The following is a 21486-nucleotide window of genomic DNA, read 5'->3' on the forward strand; positions in this document are numbered from 1 at the left end:
ACTTGTAGGTTCATAAATTTCTCCTTGAGTTTTAATCTTTTCTAGCTTCTCATATTTGTGATTTTTTTTCATTCCCTTCCATGTAAATTTTTCCTTTGTGTATTCTTTGTAATTCAGGCTTGTTGAACTTGAACTACTTTAGTTGTTCTTGTCTTAGAAGGTCTTTATTTCTCCATTGAGGTTAAAGGACAGCTTTATTTGAAAAAGTCTCTTGGTTGGCAGTTACTCTCTCTCAGAGCTTGAATTATATTGCTTCATGCTTTCCTGGTTTTTCTGGTATGAGCTGAGAGCTCTGAGGTAATTCTTAAGATTTTACCTTTGTATTCAGCTAACATTTTTTCTCTTGAAGTTTTCAGGAATCATTCCTTATTTTCTAGATTTAACACTTTATGATGTGTCATGGGGTTGTTCTTTGCTGATAATGTCTATTTGGAATTTGAAATATCTCCTGTACATTTTTGTCTATATCATTACATAAATTTGGGAAATTTTCTGCTATTATTTCATCGAATAGGTTTCCTATGCCTTTCGTTTATATTTTAGCTCATTCTTCTACCCTGTGAATTCTTAGATTTGGTCTTTTGATCTTTTCCCAGAGCTCTTGTATGTTGTATTCATGTGTATTAATTTTTTTCTTTATGATTATTTGCGCTCAATAGTTCTTCAGTATTGTCCTCCATTTCTTTTTCTCTCTTCTGTTTGGTCTTGTCTGCTGATACTACTATCCATTCTGGTTTGTACTTGATTTAATTGTTGTTTTATTCGTAACATTTCTACTTGATTATTTTTCATAATTTCCATTTCCTTGTTGAATTTCTCTTCCATGATGCTGACTTTCTTGTCTAAGTCTTGAATTGATTTCCTAATTTCATCTTTGTGTTTATTTGTGTCCTCTTTAAGGTCTCTTATCATTTATAGAAGTAGGCTATTAAATTTTCTTTCTGACATTTCAGCTACTTCACAATCTTTGGATTCACATGTCTATTGTGGTGAGAGTTTGGAGGTGAGACATTACCTTGTTTTTTCATGCTTAAATTTCTGCTTATGCATCTGTTGGTCTAATATTCTTTTTAATTCCTTGGGTGAGTGGAGAACCAACTACTGTAACAGGGTAAACAATTCAGCAATAAATCCAGTATTTGAATGCATAAGGAACAGCTGAAGCCCTAATCTGTCTCTCTAGGCTATACTGGAGAAAACTTCTGATTTCTAGGAAGATGATCTAGAGCTTATCTAGACAATGGGTAGAAGGGGAGGTAGGTGTAAGGAAATATTAGTAGGATAGGGCTCTAGATATTTACAACTGGGAGTTAGAGAATGAAAGAAAAAAGAGTTAAAGAAAAGAACAAATTTTGCTAATGGAAATGAAGAGCCAAAACAAAAACAATAAAAGCAACAACAAGGAAACAGAACAAAGAAACAAACAGTTTTTAAAAAACACAATTGTTACCAGAGAAAAGCATGTTTTTCTGTTGGTAGTTTCTGTCGGTAGTTTAGTTTTTACAGGAAAAGCTTCAAACAGGTGAGTTGCACTACTTACCAGGGCCTCAGGGAGGGGCATCTGAGACAGTGAATTCTTTTAAGGAGCTTTGCCCTTTGTATTGTTTTGGGTCTGAGAGGACTCTGTAGATGGCGCTGGGTATGTATGTTAGACTTGCTGTTGAAATGTAGAGAGCTGGGAGCTGGAAAGGCCATTCCTTCTGCAAGGTGGGGTCAGGTGGTTTGAAAGGACAGGTCCACTCACCTCTGTGACTTTTGAGACTTTTCCCACTTGGACCCAGTCCAAGCCTCCCCTTTTCTATTCCTGTCTCTGTAGTTGGATTTTGCAAGCAGACCCTGTGGTTTGGAAACCTAGAGCACCCTGGTTGTGACCTTTTAAATCCTAGCTTGTTGCATGTTACTGTTTGCTATTAAGGAGCTATTCTAACTGGAGTTCTCAGACTGTGGTTGTTGGGTGTTTTGATTTTTTAATTGACCTTATTCAATGGGCCATTTGTGGAGGGTTGGCTACAGTTAGCAGGGGTTTCTTGCCTCAGGGTGATCCCCATTCTGTATGCACTGGTGGCAGGTTTCTGCATGGGCAATGTGACTGATGTGAATTTCCACATCTTCCAGATTGCTCAATCTCCAAACTGGCCCACCTGCAAGAAGCTTCATGTGTCTGAGCTCTCTGACAGATAAAGCTAGCTGGTTTGCTTTGGAGAATTCCCTCAGGCAGTTAGGCAGAGTCCAGAGTTGCTAGTTTCCTATACCAGCGCCCTTTAACTTCTCAGCTTACTACAAGTTCAGGGACTCTGCAACCAGGTGTTTTGAGAGGCCAGACTCAGTCTGCCAGCTGTGGTGCCTTCCCACAGTTCTCTGAGGTATGGGAATTGTGGAGTTATCCTGTTTTTTACTGGCCTGCCATGGAGGAAATTATTGACTTATGATATCCCTGCACTGGGGTTAAGACTTGTAGACTGCATAAATATTGTTCTAGAGCTAGTTTTGCCTGTCTGTCATGGCTGCTCCTTGGCTAACCTTTGAGTAGTTCCCCCCTTTATACCTCCCCCCAGCAGGGGGGAGCAGGGAAGGGTGCTGCCAGCTGTTACTGTGTTATCTTTTTGATTTGCTGTATTTTTCAGATATCCAATTACTCTTTTATGTTTCTCCCATCCTTTTTTCCTCTTTGGCATCTTGGTCTCTAGTTTCTAATTTGTTATCTGAATTATTATTCCTATGGCCTGATGCTAAAAGTGACTATTCCCCTACCATCTTGCCACTATTTTCTGAAATAATGATTTTCAGTCAGGCACAGTTCCCCACCCCTGCAATCCCAAATACTCTTGAGGCTAAGATCTGGAGGATTATAGTTTGATGATTCCATTCTTGAAGTTATTGTAGTTGCAGTTTAGTACAAATCCATGAAATGAATTTTTACTCCTATGGGTATTCAAAAATGATGTAATTTTAAAATAAGCAAACAAAGTTTGTTCCAATGTAATTTAGAATGGAATGAGTCTTGTGTTTGTTAGAAATTTATAATCTCAGTTACAGTTCTCATTTGGTTCTTAAAAACATTCTCTTATTTGGGCAGTATTTAATTAAGATCTACTATGAAAAATATTTTCAAAACCACGACCTTGACCTTCAAATGTAGTTGTTCTCATATCACGGTGGCTGGATTGAATTATAAAAGACTCAGTGAAGATAAATGATCCTGGTTTACATGGGCAGACATCAAGCAGCACTTTCTGAATTAGTTAATAGATGGACAGTAAGAACATATTTAGATTTCACTATGTTAATGACAGTGAAGATTGGGCCAGTTTTCTCACCTACATGTTAGTGTTACAAATGTATAATTTTCAAACAGTAAAAATCACCAAGACAGTTCATCAAATTAAATCTTACATGAAGTCTCAATATGCTATCTCAAGAGAACTGTTAGTAAAGTTAACGCCTTCTCCATTCTGTCTGTTTTAATCCTGCAGCAACAATGACATGGAATGTGTGTAAATTCTAAGTTTTCTTTTAGATATAAAATTTCTTTTTTTTTTTTTAGCAAAAGCATTTCTTTTCTTTTTATATTATTTTATTTTACAATATATCAACTATATCATACTGGAGTTCACCCCTTCCGGTGTTCTTCTTTAACCCCCCTCCCATTATACCTGGAATAGTTGCTACAGATTTCATTTTTCCATTTACGTGCATGTGTACACAGTTTTTGCTCCATATTCACCCTCCTTCACCATTCCCCCCTCCTTCTTCCTCCCACTGGTACCAAACCCCTAGACAAGACCTGTTCTGCCTTTCTGTTCTTGAGTTTCCTTGTAACATTTCAATGTATATATATATTATAACTTGAATTGGTTCATCTTTATTTTTCTTCTTTCTACCTTAGTCCCCTTCTTACACTGGTTTTGACAGGTTTAAAAACTTTATATTCATTCTTGTATAGAGAGAACATCAACCGTATTCACCTTCTTAACTTCCTTTATCCTCCCCCTCTCATGTATGACCTTCCCTCAGTGTGCCTGTTTTTCCTAATATTGCTCTATTTGTAGTAGGTCTATATTCCATATGAGAGGGAAAATGTGGCATTTGGCCTTCTGAACCTGGCTAACTTCACATAAGATGATGATTTCCAGTTCCATCCATTTGCCTGCAAATGAGAAAATTTCATTCTTCTGTGTGGCTGAATAAAATTTCATTGTATATGAATACCACATTTTCTTAATCCATTCATCAGTAGTCAGGCATCTAAGTTGTTTCTATAGCTCTTGTGAATAATACTACAATAAAAATGGGTGTGCAGCAGCCTTTGTTGTAACCTGACTCTCATTCCTTCAGTATTTTTCTATTTTTAACTTTTTGAGGAGCCTATTTTCTATGCTATATCAAAGGTTAGAAAAATAATTATTACTAAATCCATTTTTTTTTTTTGAAACAGCATTTTGCTATGTAGCTTCTGGGCTTACATTTGTACATTACCAGGCCTGACTAACACATCCATTTCTAAAATGGTTTCTTAGCAAGACTTGAGCTGTCCATCTCTAACATATAGTTTAATATTTGTCAGATTCCTATTCATTGCTTCCTATTAATTTTTGTTGAAAGCTTTAATCATGAATATAGATGTAAGATTTTTGTCAAAGCCTGACTTCTTTCTTTCTTCCCTTACCTTTCTTTTTATTTATTTGTTTATTTATTTTTTTGCCTTTTAAATACATTTAATAAATGATAAATAATCTTCTAAAACAGAAAATACCAGGTCAGGATGAAGTTATTGGTAAGTTCAATCAAACATTCAAGAAAAATGAATTAATTTTCTAAAATGCCCTCCAAAAAATAGACATATAAGAAATATGTCACAAATGATTCTTTTTTTTCAGTTTTTATTTAATTATTCATTTATTCACATGTGCATACATTGTTTGGGTCATTTCTCTCCTCTTCCCCATCCCCCACCCTCTCCCCACTCCCCCTCCCCACTTCCAGGTAGATTTTTTAATTTTTTCTATTTTTTGGAGATGGTATTGCAGTTTGAGCTCAGGGCACCATGCTTACTAAAAGGCACTCCATAATTTTAACTACATACCAACTATTTTTGCTTCAGATAATTTTTAGGTAGGGTCACACTTTGCCTATGGCTGTGCTCAGACATTGATCTTCCTACCTACCTCCCACAAATATTGCTTGTTGACATTGGGTCTCACTAACCTGTTGCCTGGGCTGGCCTCCAACTGTGATCTTCCTAATGTCTGCATCCAGAGTAGCTTGGATGACAGAAGTGTGACATGATGCCACAGGCTGATTTTTAACGTATTAAGATACCCATGTGACTTCTTGTTGTTTCTTTTGTCAATGCAGAGATTGTTCTTGGAGATTAAACCAACTTTGCATTACTTGAATAAACATTGTATATTATCTTTACAACTTACTATTGGAATTGTTTTTAATATTTTGTTAGCAATTTATGCTTATATTTATGAAAGATACTAGGATACTTTTGCTTTCTCATCAAATATTGCTTGCTTTTCTAATCAAGACACATAGAACAAAGTGTTAAGTGCTTCCCGTAGTTCCTACAAATGATTGTGAAGAACTTACACTATTTGTTTTTAAATATTTGATGGAGGACCATAGTATAGCCATCTGGATTTGGGCTTTTCTTGGTTGGGAGGTTTTTCATATTAATGAAGGTTTTCTTTTTTGCTGTTTTATATACGTTGAGTTTTCCTACTTCTGCTTTGGTCAGTGTAGTAGTTAGCAATTTTTATTTTTGTAGAAATTTTTCCAATTCATTATCTATTTGAATATTTTTGTTATAAAACAATTTACCTTATTTCTTACAATATTTTGTTTCATTTAAACTATGAACTATGTATCCTCCTTCGTTCCTGATTCTGGTAATTGGCGATTTTCTATTTGTTTGCTCAGTTTAAGCTTTGTTTGAAATTCTAATAATAAGGTAGTTCTGTGTCAAATTCAATCAAACCTTCAAGAGCTGACTGAGATGTCATCAGTTATAAAGGAAAAAGATCTAACAAAGCATTTTTAAAGGTGTGAAGAATAAATAAAAATTACCTTATATGAACCCAACATTTTCAGTTAACCTGTAATTAAATATTAACATTTTAAATGAATGATAATAAAATTTGAACTGACAATTAGTAACTTAACAGTTAATTGTATAAGCCTGGTTAGTATTTACCATGTCTATAATTGAATTTGTTTCACAAGTGTTCACATTACCTAAATTCTATACAGTTTTATTTGTTCATAATTATTTATCATAGTACTCATGCTTAACTAAGGAAAAACAAATTTTAAGATTTCTTTCCCAAATATTGGTTACTTGAATCAGAAAGGAAATAGGTCCTTATCTTTCTAACACAATATGAAACATTTCATACCTAAATGAATGAATGTTATAATACTCATAAATTATATATTACAGGAAAAGTTCAGGCTTTTGTGAGGACATAGTTTGAAAACACAGATACTATTGCTTCCCTAGCTGACACTTAAAAATACAGGATGACATTTTCATACATTTAATTATGAAAATATTTCAATATATGCAATAGTAAAGAAAATAATATAATTAAGTCCATCAATCAATTACTCATTTCCAGCAATATGAACTTATAATTGCTATTGTTTTTCCTCTATACTTCATTGAATATTTGTTTTTTAGTCTCCAAAATGACATTTTGTGACATTTAATTTTCAGGAAGTCTAGATATCCTACAGTGTACAAAATAGCTTTATACAACAAAGATTTTTCTTAGTTAAAATGCTAACAATACCCCTGGAAAACACTATTAATAATGAAACATTGTAATGCTGATATTTTGGGGGCCAATGTACTCATGGGGACTGGTGATAAATTACATTTCAGGGAATAAAATAATAACTTGAAGTTTGAAAAAATTCTTGTGGATAAAAAAAGTCCAAAAACAATTTCAAGAAGTTTCTTTGTACTATTTCATGTAAGTATATGAAGCCCTTAAAACATATTCTCTCACCTTAGTCTCCTTCATTCACCCTTCTCCCCACAAGGACCCCCCACACTGTACCTATTTTACAGTCCTCTCTTTCATTATTAATATCTAAATTGATGTTCAAAGGTGTGTCTCAACGTGTCCCCACTGTCAGTATACTTTACTTTGATCTGTTCAAACCCTTCCATTACCCCTTTTCCTCCCACCCCTCTTTTTCAACAGCATTCAATAGAGATCCTATGTCTTCTAATTTCACAGATGTTAGGTTTTATGATATTTTTGATGCTTTCTCATTCCTTTTTTTTTTGTAATTTCATTGTCTTTTATTATTGACTTGTGAGATTGAAAAATATTCTAGATAAGGTGAATAAGGCTGACGAACTTCTTATTCAAGAATGAATATACAATTTTTAAACTTGTTGAAATCACCAGAGGGGGACTAAGGTAGAAAGGAGAAAAATAGAGATGAATCAACTAGTTTATAATACATATATACATGGAAATGTCACAAGGAAACTCCCTGTAGAGTTATCTTAAACAAACAAAAATGTCATTTCTTTCTTTTACAAAATCAGAGAACAAGAGGGCAGAACAGGCCCTGTCTGGGGGTTGATACAAATGGGAAGGGTAGAGGATGTGGGCAAAGGGAGTAGGAGGGTGAACATGGTGCAAATACTGTATACTAACATCTGTTGATGGCAATTGTGGCATTTGCTGTGAGAGCATAACAACTTGACAACATGTTTCTATCCCTTTCCTTTTTTCTTCTTGTGCTGGGGGTGCATTGTGGCATTTACTAAAGTTTTTATAATGTCTCATTCCTTTTTCCTTTCCCTCCTTCCCTGAGTTCCATAGCATACCCCATTATCACAAGCTAATATGTTGTACATATTAAGTTTGTATATGATCATATTTAGTTTGGTGTATATGTTTAACTTTTAGATCTGTTGTCCACGTATGAGAGAAGACATGTGACTTTCGTCTTTCAGAACCTGACTTACTTCTCTTAACATGATACATTCCTTTGGGTAGATGCCCAGGAGTGGTATCACTGGATCATATGAGAGTTCTATTTTCAACTTTTTGAGGAGTCTCCACTCTCCTTTCTATAGTGGTTATCCTAAATTGTATTCTCACCAACAGTGTGTAAGTTTCCTGTTACACCTCATCCTAGTCAGCATTTGTTGTTTTGCTCTTGATCATGGCCATTCTGAAACCTTTGTGTAGTTTAATTTGTATTTCTTTTATAGCCAGAGAAGTTGAACACTTCTTAATGTATTTATTGGCCATTTGTACTGCTTCCTTTGAAAATTCTCCATTCAACCCATGGGTCCATGTTTTCACTAGGATGTTGATTCTTTAGGAGTAATGGTTTTTGAGTTCCCTATAGATTCTGTATATTAGTCCCTTATTGGATATATAACTGGCAAAGATTTTCTTCCATTCTGTGGGTTGTCTCTTAAGACTACTGACTGCTGCATTTGCCATACAGAAGCTTTTTAGTTTGCTGCAGTCCCATTTGTTCATTCTTTTCTTAGATACTGAACAATTGGAGATCTATTCATGAATTCATTTCTGTGCCTATATATTCCAGGGTATTTCCTACTGTCTTCTATGTTATTTCAAAGCTTCATGTCTTATATTAAGGTATTTTGTCCACTCTCAGTTGATATTGATACTGGATGAGACACAGGGACCTAGTTTCAGTCTTCTACATGTGGATATCCAGTTTTCCCAGCAACATTTGTTGAAGAAGCTGTCTTTTCGCCATCGTGTGCTCTGTGCTCCTTTGTCAAAAATGGTTGACTGTAGCTGTGAGAGTTTATATTTGGATCTTCTATTCTAATCCACTTGTTGTCATGTCTGTTTTTGTGCCAGTACCATGCTGTTTTTACTTGTATGACTCTGTAGTATCTATTGAAGTTTGGAATTGTGATACTTCCAAAATTGTACTTTTTGCTCAGAATTGCTTGTATTTGAGATCTTTTCTGATTCCATATGAAATTTAGGATTGATTTTTCTATCTCTATGAAGAATGTCAGTGGGATTTTGATAAGGATTGTGTTGACCATGTAGATTGCTTTTGGTAGTATGGCCATTTTCAAAATATTGATTCTGCCAGTCTGTGAGCATGGGAGAGCTTTCCATCTTCTGATGTCTTCTTCAATTTCTTTCTTTAGTGGTTTATAGCTTTCACTGAAATGGTCTTTTGTTCCTTCATTGAACTTACACCTAGGTATTTTATTTTCCTTGTAGTTATTGTAAGTGGGATGGTTTCCCTGAGTTCTCAGTATGTTCATTGTTGGTATAAAGTAAGGCTACTGATTTCTGTATATTAATTTTGAATTCTATTACTTTACCAAAAGCACTTATGATTTCTAAAAGATTTTTTGTGGAATTTTTAGGGTCGTCAAGTATAAGATCATGTCATCTGCAAATAAGGATACTGTCACTCTTTCATTCCCTATTTGAATCCCTTTAATTTTTTGCTAATTTTATCAATTTTTAGGGTGTTTAACTATAGCATCATTTTATCTGTAAATAAGGTTAGTTTGATTTTTTTCCTTTCCTATTTGAATCCCTTTTATTTTTTTCTTTTGTCTTATTGCTCTGGCTAGAAATTCCAAAGCTATTTTGATTATGTGGGGAAAGTATACATCACTGTCTCATTCCTCACCTTAGGGGGAATAGTTTGATTTGTTTTCCATTTAGTATATTGGCTATAGGTTTGTTCTACATAGGTTTCCCTGACCCACTTAAAGCAATTCTTTTCAGGAAGAAGATTCTAGGATGATTCATTTTAGTAGTCATTTAAATATGTAGAATATTCCAGACATTAATGAATTCATTATATTGGCATATCATAGAAAAAAAACTTTATTTATATATAAAGAGACAAATATTGGTAATAATTGGTTCTAGGACCTAATTCTGCTAAGAGAGATAAGTCGTTTTACTTGAAATTCCCTGTACTTATAATAAAATACCAGTTAAATGCTTGTTCTTATACTGTGGTGATTTCATGGCTAATCCTTGATAATGTGCCTTGCTCATTCTCTGACAGTTAAATATCAGTGACTCACAGACTCATATTCTTATACTTTTGTAGTTGGAACTCTTAGAATTTTCATTATATGAAAGAGATTTTTCACTCTGTATGAAGGCTAATTTAAAGATATGATTTATTGGATGAACAAATACTGGATGTTGCAGTCATTTACCTTTTTATGTTTTTCAACAGGTAACCCATTATTAACCAGCAAAGTCAACATACTCATTAATGTCTTAGATGTCAATGAATTTCCACCAGAAATATCTGTGCCATTTGAGACGGCTGTATGTGAAAATGCCAAACCAGGACAGGTATCTTACAAATATTGTTCCTTAACAATGCGTAAAACTCACCATACATCTGTTTTAGGTTCTAAGACCAGAAATGAGTACAAGTACATGTTTATTAGTCTTCATCGGATGTCTTCATAAAATATACTAGAAGAGAAACCAAATTCATGTGATTTTTTTGATAAATGAATGGGTATAAAAGGCAATACCTTAGGGGGTAAAGTTTTGGTTTCTTATTGAAAATTCTTTGGATAATTAAAGATCTAGGATTTGGGATTCTGCTATTTTTCTACTCTGTTACTATGACATTTCTAAAGAACTTGTGACAACAAAGCCACAATAAAGAGCATTTTTTCAGATGGATGTTTTCCAGGTTTGCTAACATTCATTCATAAAGGATTAACAAAACTCTTTAACCTTTGGAAATGTACAGCATCCTTCTCTGTTAGCCTTGAGGAGAACATCTGTTATTCAAAATGTCTGAAATACATTGCACTTATCAAGCCAATATTGTTCCAGGAGATGTTCTAGTATAGAGATATTGCAAAGGAGGAGACACCGCCACTTAAAGTTTTTGTCCAAGTCCTAGGTTTTATGTAGGGTGGTGCTGGGTATCCAGTTTTGTCCTTCTGGTTTTACCCTACACTATTATGAAAAAATAACTCAATAATATAAAGGGAGTCAGGCATGGGTATATGGCTAAATCTGTGTCAGGAAGCAGGAATATGATAATTACTGTTAGCCTACATTCAAAGAGAAAATGTATTAGTTTACTATGGAGTGGTATATCATGTTTGATTTATATTAATCAGTTATTTCAATAAATATGATTACTTCTAATTCTTACATGAAATCATCTTAATATTGGAAAAAATCTCCTTCTTAAAAGGCATTCTTTAATCAATAGTGTATTTTTAAAAATTACATGCTTTACACTGCTCAATAGAACATTTGATTCAAAACTTTACACCAGTGGACATGTACTATGCATGCAGCATATCTTAAGTTAAAATCAAAACAAATATTCTCATTCCTTACTTTAGTTGCTCAAAAATTGTGTGTGCTGAATGGATACCATTTGGGAGTCACAGATGTAGAATATTCTAATAAGTGTCAAAACTTCTAATTGTGCTCTGTTTTTGATTCTTTGGGGAAATCATTAAGTTTATTACATCATAATGAATTTGCTGACATGTTCTAGAATAATAAATATGCATTCTAAATTTTGAATAGGCACAGCAGTGAACAAGGGATGAGTCCACTGCATGTTTCAGTGTCTGAAGAACGTAGTTAGATGCTGCACAAACATTTAGGCAAAAATAAATACCAGGATTTGGATGTTTATATGGTTATTAGATTCCCCAAAATTCCACCACTTAGCTGTTTTCCACCATCCAGGTGTTGCTCTGCAACATCTTGATAAAAGTTCCTTTATCTTTAAGTTAATAAGGGATATTAATAATTGCAGATCAATCATAATATTATCATTATCTAATGACAGATTTTGGGACTAGTGCTGTATTAAAAGCCATATATTTGTCTAATAATTTAAAGAATTTCAACTATTTGAAAAAATGAAAGTTAACCTGATCTGCTTGCAAGTAGACAGAATAGTGAAGAATCTGTTTCTTTCTGATTGAATCCATTGTAATAAAATATTGGTTGAGATTTTGTCTCCCAATACTCATGTAAAAAGCATAACACTGAAATACGCCTTGAGTTTTCAGGGGGTTGTAGAGTATGGCAATTTTCTGTATTTGGCCTTAGCCATTATGCTCCTGGACTAAAAACTGTGCATAGCAGCTGCTGATTTTTTCTGCATTATTCTTTAATATGTGTGTTTTATATATGTATACATACATATATTTCTATCTACTCATCCATTTGTCTATCATCTATGTATTTATTATCTACCTATCTATTGATATCATCTATGTATCGATATCCTATATCTATCTATCATCTATCTATCTATCTATCTATCTAACTAGCTTGCTGATTACATGCATATCTATCTATCTACCCAAAAAGGAGATAAACACTATTTATTTGGGGGTTGCTTTCCTTAGAGCAGTAACTTCCAGCTGATACTTCCAGGTAAGTCTAAGTGTGTAACAAAATTTTAATATCTTTATTCTTTTATAAGACTTTTTTCTAATATTGTATCTTAGCTACATTTTCATGTTAAATACATTCAATTTAATAAACAATTCTAGTTCATAACATTTAGAGGCAAGAAAAGCCTCACAAAATTTTCATTACACCTTGGATCTTAAATAATATACTGAAACTTTATTGGTGAAATAGTGAGATGTTAGGATAATTGTCTAAGAGAAGGAAAGCTAAAGTTTTGTAGGGTCCATTTATCGAGGTGGACTAAATTGTCATGCTAAGAAAAGGAACTGAGTTTCATAGTAGAGAACTAATTTTTTAAATCATTTTTACCATTTTCACATTTACTTACATGTATAGACATTGTTTGTGCCACCTCCCCGCTGTCCCCCTCCCCTCTGTTTCCAGGCAGAACCTGTTCTGCCCTCTTCTTTGATATTATTGAAGAGAAAACATAAGAGATAGTAAGAAAGACATATCATTTTTGCTAGTTTTCAATAAAGATAGCCATACAGAGAGATTCCTAGTTTTGGTTCCATGCACTTGTGTACTGCAACCCATTTTGGTTCCTCTCTGCCAAACCTCTTCACTACTTCCTGGTCCGCTTCCCATAGTGGCCTCTGCCAATTTAAGATTACTTTATTAGCTCCTCAACAGGGAGCACATGAACCACATTCAAGTTTTAAGTTTCCTTTCCTTTCCATATTTCTCCCATGTATATTCTCCCATTAGTGTGTGACCCATGTCCAGTAATATTACTGCATTTGTTTTTGGTCTATAATCTGCATATGAGGGAGAACATGTGATTATTGATCTTCTGAGCCTGGCTAACTTCACTTAAGATGATGTTCTCCATTTTATCCATTTACTTGGAAATCACAAAATTTCATTGTGTATAAATACCACATTTTCTTGATCCATATGTCAGTTTTGGGGCATCTTAGCTATTTCCCTAGCTTGGCTATTATAAATAGTGCTGAAGTAAACATGGGTGTGCAGGTGCTTTTGTAATAACTAGAGTCACATTCCTCTGGGTATATCCCTAGTAGTAGTATTTCTGGGTCATATGGCAAATCTATGCTTAGATTTTTAAGAAGCATCCATATTGTTTCCCAAAGTGGTTGTAATGGCGTATATTCCCAACTGCAATGTATGAGGGTTCCTTTTTCCCTGCATCCTAGTCAGCATTTGTTGTTGGTGTTGATGATAGCCATTCTAACAAGTGTGAGGTGCAATCTTAGTGTGGTTTTGATTTGCATTTCCTTTATGGCCAGGGATGGTGAGGATTTTTTCATGTGTTTTTTGGCCATTTGATTTTCTTCCTTAGAAAAAAGTTTTGTTTAGTCAGTTCCCTGCTTCTTTATTGGTTCATTGATTTGGGGGGAATTTAGTTTTTTGAGCTGTGTATTCTGGTTATCAGTCCTTTGTCTGATGTATAGCTAGCAAATATTTCCTCCCATTCTCTTCATTCGGTGGTCTCTTCAATTTAGAGACCATTTCTTTTGTTGTGCAGAAGATTTTTAATTTCATATAGTACCATTTGTCCACCCTTTCTCTTAGTTGCTGGGCTGATGGAGGTCTACTGAAGAAGTTCTTCCCTATACATATCATTTCCAGGGTATTCCCTGTTTTTTCATGTACTAACTGCAAGGTTTTGTGTCTGATATTAAGGTCCTTAATCCACTTTCAGTTGATACTAATATAGGGTGATAGGCAAGGATCTAGTTTGTTTTCTGCAAGCAAATATATGTTAAAGAGGCTGTGTTTTCTACATCTTATGTTTTGCACCTTGTCAAATAAGGTGGGTATAACTGTGTATTCATATCTGGATCCTTTATTCTGTTCCACTAGTTTTCATACCTGTTTTTGTGCCAGTACCATACTGTTTTTATTGCTATGGCTCCATAGTATATTTTGAAATATGGTATTGTGATACTTTCAGAATTACTCTTTTTGCTCAGTATTGCCTTGGGTATTCTTAATCTTTTGTGTTTCCAAATGAACTTTAAGGTAGATTTTTCAATCTCCTTGATGAATGTCATTGGAATTTTGATGGGTATTGCGTTGAACATATAGATTGCTTTTGGTAGTATAGCCATTTTTACTATGTTGATTCTGCCAATCCATAAGCATGGGAGATCTTTCCATCTTCTGTAGTTTTCCTCGTTTTCTTTCTTCAGTGGTTTATAGTTCACTTTGTAGAGGTCATTTCCATCCTTCATTAAGTTTACTCCTAGGTATTTGATTTTTTTTGAGACTCTTGTAAATTGAATTGTTTTCCTATATTCTTTCTGAATTTGTTCCTTGTTAAGTGTATAAATAGGCTACTGATTTTTGAAGGTTGATTGTGTGTCCTGCTGCATTGCTGAAGTTGTTTATGGTGTCTAGAAGACTATGCGTGGTTTTTTGGGTCTTTGAGGTATAGGATCATGTCATCTGCAAATAGGTATACTTTGATTATTTCTTTATATGTTTGTATTCCTTTTATTTCTTCTTCTTCTCTGATTTCTCTGGATAGTAATTCCAGGACTATGTTTAGTAGGAGTGGGGTGAATAGGAACCCTTGTCTCATTCCTGAGTTTAAGGGAATTGTTTCAGTTTTTCCCTATTCAGTATGATGTTGGCTATAGGTTTATAATATATAGTTGAGGTATATTCCTTCTATTCCTTGTTTTCTTAGAACTTTTATCATGATGTGGTGTTGAATATTATCAAAGGCTTTTTCTGCATCTATTTTGATGATCATGTGGTTTTTGTCTTTGCCTCTATTAATGTTCTGTATTACATTTATTGATTTGTGTATGTTGAACCATCCCTGAATCCCTGGGAAGAAGCTAACTTGGTCAAGGTGAATGATCTTTATGATATATTGTTGGATTTGGTTTGATATCATTTTCTTGAGTATTTTTGCAGCATTGTTTATTAAGTAGATTGGGTTGTAGTTCTCCTTTTAGGATGTGTCATTGTCCAATTTTAGGGGAGTGTAATTATTTTTAATCTATTAATTTATTATTAATATGGAAGACACTTAACACTTCAATGATATCTGCATCTATCTATATATCTTCTGTAATGTATAGATTTCTATCTGTGTGTAGCCACGTGAGAGGGTAGGTGATTGTTATAAGATTGGATTTTAACCAAAGATCAAAAGAGAAGTAATAGATGAATCATAACTTTCATGGCATCAATATAAGATCATGCTAGGCATATTTTACATACTAGGAACAAGATATTGTATTAGAAATCAGAGGTCTCCTTCTGCTAAATTCAAATGTAATTCTAGAGTGTGATCCTCTGGCCAGCACATATCCGTTTCCCTTTGTCCCACACACTTCCTGAAATTCTGTGTGACATTCAGCTATCAGATATATTAATAAAAATGTTTTAAAACCATTTTGATTTGCTTTTGTATGTGGTTAATTATAAATTTTATACTTTAGTTCTCAAAGTTCTTTTAGTTTCCAAAATTTTAAGGACATGTCAGTGAAATATCCATATCTTAAGCATAAGACAAACAACCTATGGGAGCAAGTTAGGAAAATCTTTCAAATAGGAATAGTACTTTTTAAAAAAAGTATAAAAAAACAATTTTTGTTCTAACCAATTGGGAAAATTATCACACAAACAAAAACATATAATTCTTGGCATTTCTCTTTCACATCATTTTATTTATTTATGAAAACAAAGTAATTTTCACAAACATAATTGTTCTAAAATTTTGCTTTTGCAAAGGCTTCTACATCATCTGTTTTGTTCACAATAAGCATTTCCACATTAGGCTAGAAGGCATTTATTTTATCCAATTTAAAATGCATGCAAGTACATTTTAATTTTATTGTGCTTCTTAGGGAGAATTTTCAATGCTGGTAAGCTTTTTAGTTCCACATATATTGATTTAGAATTAGTTCATGTCCTGTAATTGTACCTGACATTATTGTCTATGAATGCTTAAAGAACTGTTTCTAAAAATTATGTATAAGTAATTGATCCACTGATATTAATTTTTAAAGGGCCATTTCTGTCTACTTACATGCTTCATTAAATAAACTTATTAGCTTAGTGTGATGACTGACTTGAAGTTTATTCTAAACACCTTTTTAGATAATTCAGATAGTCAGTGCTGTGGACCGTGACCTTCCACCTGCTGGCCAGCAGTTCTCCTTTAGGCTATCTCCTGAGGCTTCTATCAAACCAAATTTTACAGTTTGTGACTTTAGAAGTAAGTATAACCATTTTGTATTTATCTCATATCAGTTCTGTTTTTCAAAGGGCACAAAGGAACAATCAATTCTTTTCCTAAAAGAATATAATTTCCCAAAGTATGGCAATTCATAAATGAGAAATTCAATATTCTTTAAAGAAGAGTAAATTAGTTATTTAATCTGCATAGACTATCTAGTAAGACAGCTTACTTCCATTATAAAAGTGGGCAATTTCTATACAAGAATGAACATAGAATTTTTAAATTTATTGAACTCACCATAGAAAGATGATTAAGTTAAAAAGAAGAAATTTGGAGGGATGAACCAATTTGGGAAACAAGACATATATACATGGGGACGTCATAATGAAACTCTGTATAGATATCTTAGAAAACAAGAATTTCTATTTTTTTCCTCAAAATCAGAGAGCAGGAACATAAAGCAAGTCATATCTGAGGGCTGGTACCAGTGGAAGGGTGAATGATATAAGGGTATAGGAAGGTGAAGATGGTAAAAATATTATGTACTTATGTACGAAAATAGAACAATGAGAACTATTGAAACTATTCTAAGAATGGGGTGAGCAAGGATAAAGAATGAATATGTGATGAATATAACTAAGATATATTGTAAGAACTTTGCACCCAGAACAATAATCTTATGACAAAATAGTTTTTAAAAAAACTTTTAGAAAAGTAGGCAGTGTGTTCATGATTTAATCAAATTTTTAAAAATTCCATGGGAAATTGAATGTTTCCTAGCTATAAATATGCCATTTGTCCCACATACATATTCCTTGTACATGCAAATAGAAATTCTATATTAACTATTTTATTTGAATAACACAGAGATCATCACAAGTTAGGATTGTGAGCATTATAAGTAGAAGGATACATGTATACATTTTCATCCATGATACCTAAATGGCTGGTAGTTACAGGGAAAAATTATAGTAAACAATGCCAACCTCATAGTATATGTATTAAAAATCATATATCCCAACCATTTACAACAATGACTAGAAAAGATTTCTGTCAAGATAATTTTCACTACCTGCCCTGCCATCACGTTTACCCTTCCACTTCCACCACTACCACCACTACTGCTAAACTATTAAATATCTGCACCATTATAGCTACTTACAAAGAATGCTGGTTTAGAAATGCAGATGGTTCTTAATGTGTGACAGAGTTATGTCTTTTAGAGTTATTTTAAAAAATTAAGCTTCAAATTCATTTAAATCACCTTACTTACCAAACACAACAACTTAGTCAAGCCTAACCCAAGTGTGCTTAGGATACTTTCATTAGCCTACATTTGAGAAAAATCATAAAGCAAAAGTCTTGCATAATAAATTGTTGAATATGTTATGTAGTTATTAAATATTATACCAAAGGCAAAAACAGACTGGTTGTATGGGTATAATTTCACACAAAAAAATCCAAAGTTGAATTATAGCTAAGTCAAGAACCGTCCTTATTAAAGTTTAAGTGTGGTGTGCTCATTTGCTATTACTTTATTATTTCTATCACTTTAGGTATTTTATATCCACCAGTCTCTACATTAGATAAGATAAGGATTAAGATTTTAAACTATTGGGTAGTGAAAACTAAAGCTTTAATAAATTCTGCATTTGTAGAAAAATGAAAAATTCTGATGATAGGTCATGATAGTAATTGACAGAAATCAAAAGATGTTAGAGTAAACTTAATTCAAATACATAATTAGAAGAACATCCAAGTTCCCACATATTGTTCTGAAGGAAGCTAAGTGGTTTTGCTTAGTTCAATACTGCAATATGAAAAATGGCTGTAAATGAAACAGCTTCTCAGACTGTTAAGTGGATGGAGCTGAAGAACATCATGTTAGGTGAAGTAAGCCAGGCTCAAAAAATCAAAGCTTGCATGTTTTCCCATATATGTGGAAGCTAGACCTATCACTTAAATATACACATAAATATATATGATCTTTTACACATATAATGAGAGAAGAAACAAGATATACTAGTGGATCTGTCTGAGCGTCTATGGGAGGTGGGAGAGGAAAAGAGAATGTTAGAAAATGAAAAATATTGAAACATCTCACCTATATATTCATAAAACATAATGTAAGTGTAAGCTATTGAATAATAGGGAAGCAGGGTGATAGAATAAGTAAGGGGGAGAGTTAATCTGATTAAAACACTACACATACATGTCTGGGATGCCAAGTCGACTCCCCCTTTGACTATTAAGATGTACTTTCGAAACATGAAGGATAAGAGGGTAAAACTAGTCTTTTCCATGGATGGGTACATGGTACAGGAGGGCATAAGGAAAGTATGAATGATGGTATATATGGTGAATATATTATATATTCGTACATGAAAATAGAACAATGAAGCCTATTGAAAATGTTCTAAAATGGAGGGAGGGTCAAATGAGGGAAAATAATAGAGCAGGTGACTCTAAGAATACTATAAGCACATATGTAAATATCATAATACACCCTCCTGTACAACTATTATATGCTAATAATAAAAACAAAGAGTTTTACTGCCTTCTCATATAAGTCAAATTAAAAAATATCAAACTCTGCTTTCTTTCAAAGAAAGACTCAGGCAAGATTTTCAATTGCTATTAAACATTTTCACTCAAGTTATATCTTCTAATCTTTTTTTCTTTTTCTCAGCCTTATGTAGTCAACCATTATATGCTAAAGATTTCAGTGCTGCCTCAGCCAGTCCGCATTTTTCCATCCTTATTGTCATTACAAATGTTTTCTGTCAGTAAATCTAATTGGGCATATTGTAGAAGACATTTTCCATATTAATAATTTTTCTTGCTTTTCAAATGTCCTCTCTGGAATAATTACAAAATAATCTTACCAGAACAAACCCTAATCATGTCACATAATATTTTTTCATTAAGGTACTACCTATGGCAATGAAGGTAGGGAAGCTACCACATTATATTTGTAGAATTTAGAGTATTCAAATTGAAATGTTTAATGGATTGAAATAGTACCATGTTTCCAACAGAACTATATTGTAATGAGTAATATAATTTCTTATTTTTACCAAATTCTTAAGTCATTTATGGTTATAATAAAGTACATTTCTAAAAATTAAAATTATTTCTAGAAACTGAGTTAGTTGGCACAAAAGTGAAATTGTGTTATGAATGTAATATTTTTCTTCTCTGTGTAGAAAAAAACAGTCAACATGTAAAATAATACTTTCAAAAGAAACACTAAGTGACTTTATTTTAATGTAGAATTTTATTGCTTGGCATTAGAAGTAAATACCATTATTATTAAGTTAGAGTTGCAATGAATTCCTCTGTAATTACATAAAAATGGTGATTGTTGTAACTCATGGTGTTTAGAATTTTTAATATTTTTACCTCGCTTTATATATATATATATACATATATATATACATATATATATGTATATATATATATATTCCTTGTCATTTTTGTTACTCTACCTGATGTGGAAAAGTGAAAGCATTTATAGACTTATGCATATGCGATTGCAATCACTCTGGAATTCATGAGGGATTGACTTGGGAACACTTGACCCCATGGATGCAAATATTTGTAGATGCCAGAGTGCTTTAAATAAAATGGTGCAGTGTTTGGACATAAGCTGTACACATCTTCCTGTATACTTTAAATCACCTCTGAATTACTTTTAGTACATAAAGCAATGTAAGTTTTATCTACATAATTGTTATGATATACTATTTGGGGATTAATGTCAAGAAAACTGCATACATTCAGTGTAGAATCATTGTTTCAAATATTTTCAACCCATGGTTGTATACAGAAGAAGTCCACTGTATAAAAATATTTACTGACACACATATAGATAGATATTAATATACACACAAATATGTGTTATATATACATGCAAAACCTATAGATAGGAATAAAACTGGTTTCCATCTGAAATAGCTGATTGATTTTAAATATATTTTAAAGAATTAATTCTTTTATAAGTTATTATACAGATTTAAGTTTTGCAGTCTTTCTTTTCTAGTATTTATGAAAACATTTGCAAACTTTTTTTTCTCAGTGAGATTTTGATTTCAGAAAAAATGGGGCAACAGAACAACTTTTCATGAATCATTATATATTCTTCCTGAATAGAAAATTTAATTCTTATGCCAGAAAAGACTAATGTATCTTCTTTCTTTATGTATTATTTTAATTAAATTTGATTATATTTTACAGCTTTCATAATGATAAAAAATAATTAAAATTAGGAAGCATTTTGCTGATTCAAGAGGTTCCTACTGCTTAGGAACACCAGCTTTAAGACTTGAAGTGAACCTCATTGTAACCATGTTATCATAAATATCATGTTTTGTAGACAACACAGCTGGAATTGAAACCCGAAGAAATGGATACAGCCGCAGGCAGCAGGAGCTGTACTTCCTCCCTATTGTAATAGAAGACAGCAGTTACCCTGTCCAGAGTAGCACAAACACAATGACTATTCGAGTTTGTCGATGTGACTCTGATGGTACCATCCTGTCTTGTAATGTGGAAGCAATTTTTCTACCTGTAGGACTTAGTACTGGAGCTTTGATCGCAATCCTACTATGCATTATTATACTCTTAGGTTGGTTTCATTATTAATTTCTATGTCTGTTTGTGTGTCTGTCTGTCTGTCTCTTTCTCTCTTCCCTCTGCATGTCTCCTTCCTCAATTTATCAAATAAGTTTTTGTTTACTGAGCAGTCACTTCTGATTGGAAGAGAATATAGTTAGATCAAATTAAATTTTTTTAAGTTGGTCTTTCTATTTCACAATTTATATAAATAACAATATAAATTATGTTCCATTTCTA

General features: G+C 33.1%; 1 protein-coding gene across 5 annotated transcripts in view; it reads left to right on the forward strand.

The window, feature by feature from the left end:
- Cdh12 (cadherin 12) overlaps positions 1-21486 on the forward strand; it is a 1151540-nt gene that overhangs the window by 1122452 nt on the left and 7602 nt on the right. For all 5 annotated transcript variants that reach the window (XM_074077695.1, XM_074077693.1, XM_074077696.1 and 2 more), the window contains 3 exons: positions 10234-10355; positions 16551-16668; positions 21008-21259. In XM_074077695.1, the coding sequence (XP_073933796.1) occupies positions 10234-10355; positions 16551-16668; positions 21008-21259 (492 nt within the window). The remainder of the gene's footprint in view (positions 1-10233; positions 10356-16550; positions 16669-21007; positions 21260-21486) is intronic.

This window comes from Castor canadensis, chromosome 6, assembly GCF_047511655.1.
Source record: "Castor canadensis chromosome 6, mCasCan1.hap1v2, whole genome shotgun sequence".
Taxonomy (NCBI): domain Eukaryota; kingdom Metazoa; phylum Chordata; class Mammalia; order Rodentia; family Castoridae; genus Castor; species Castor canadensis.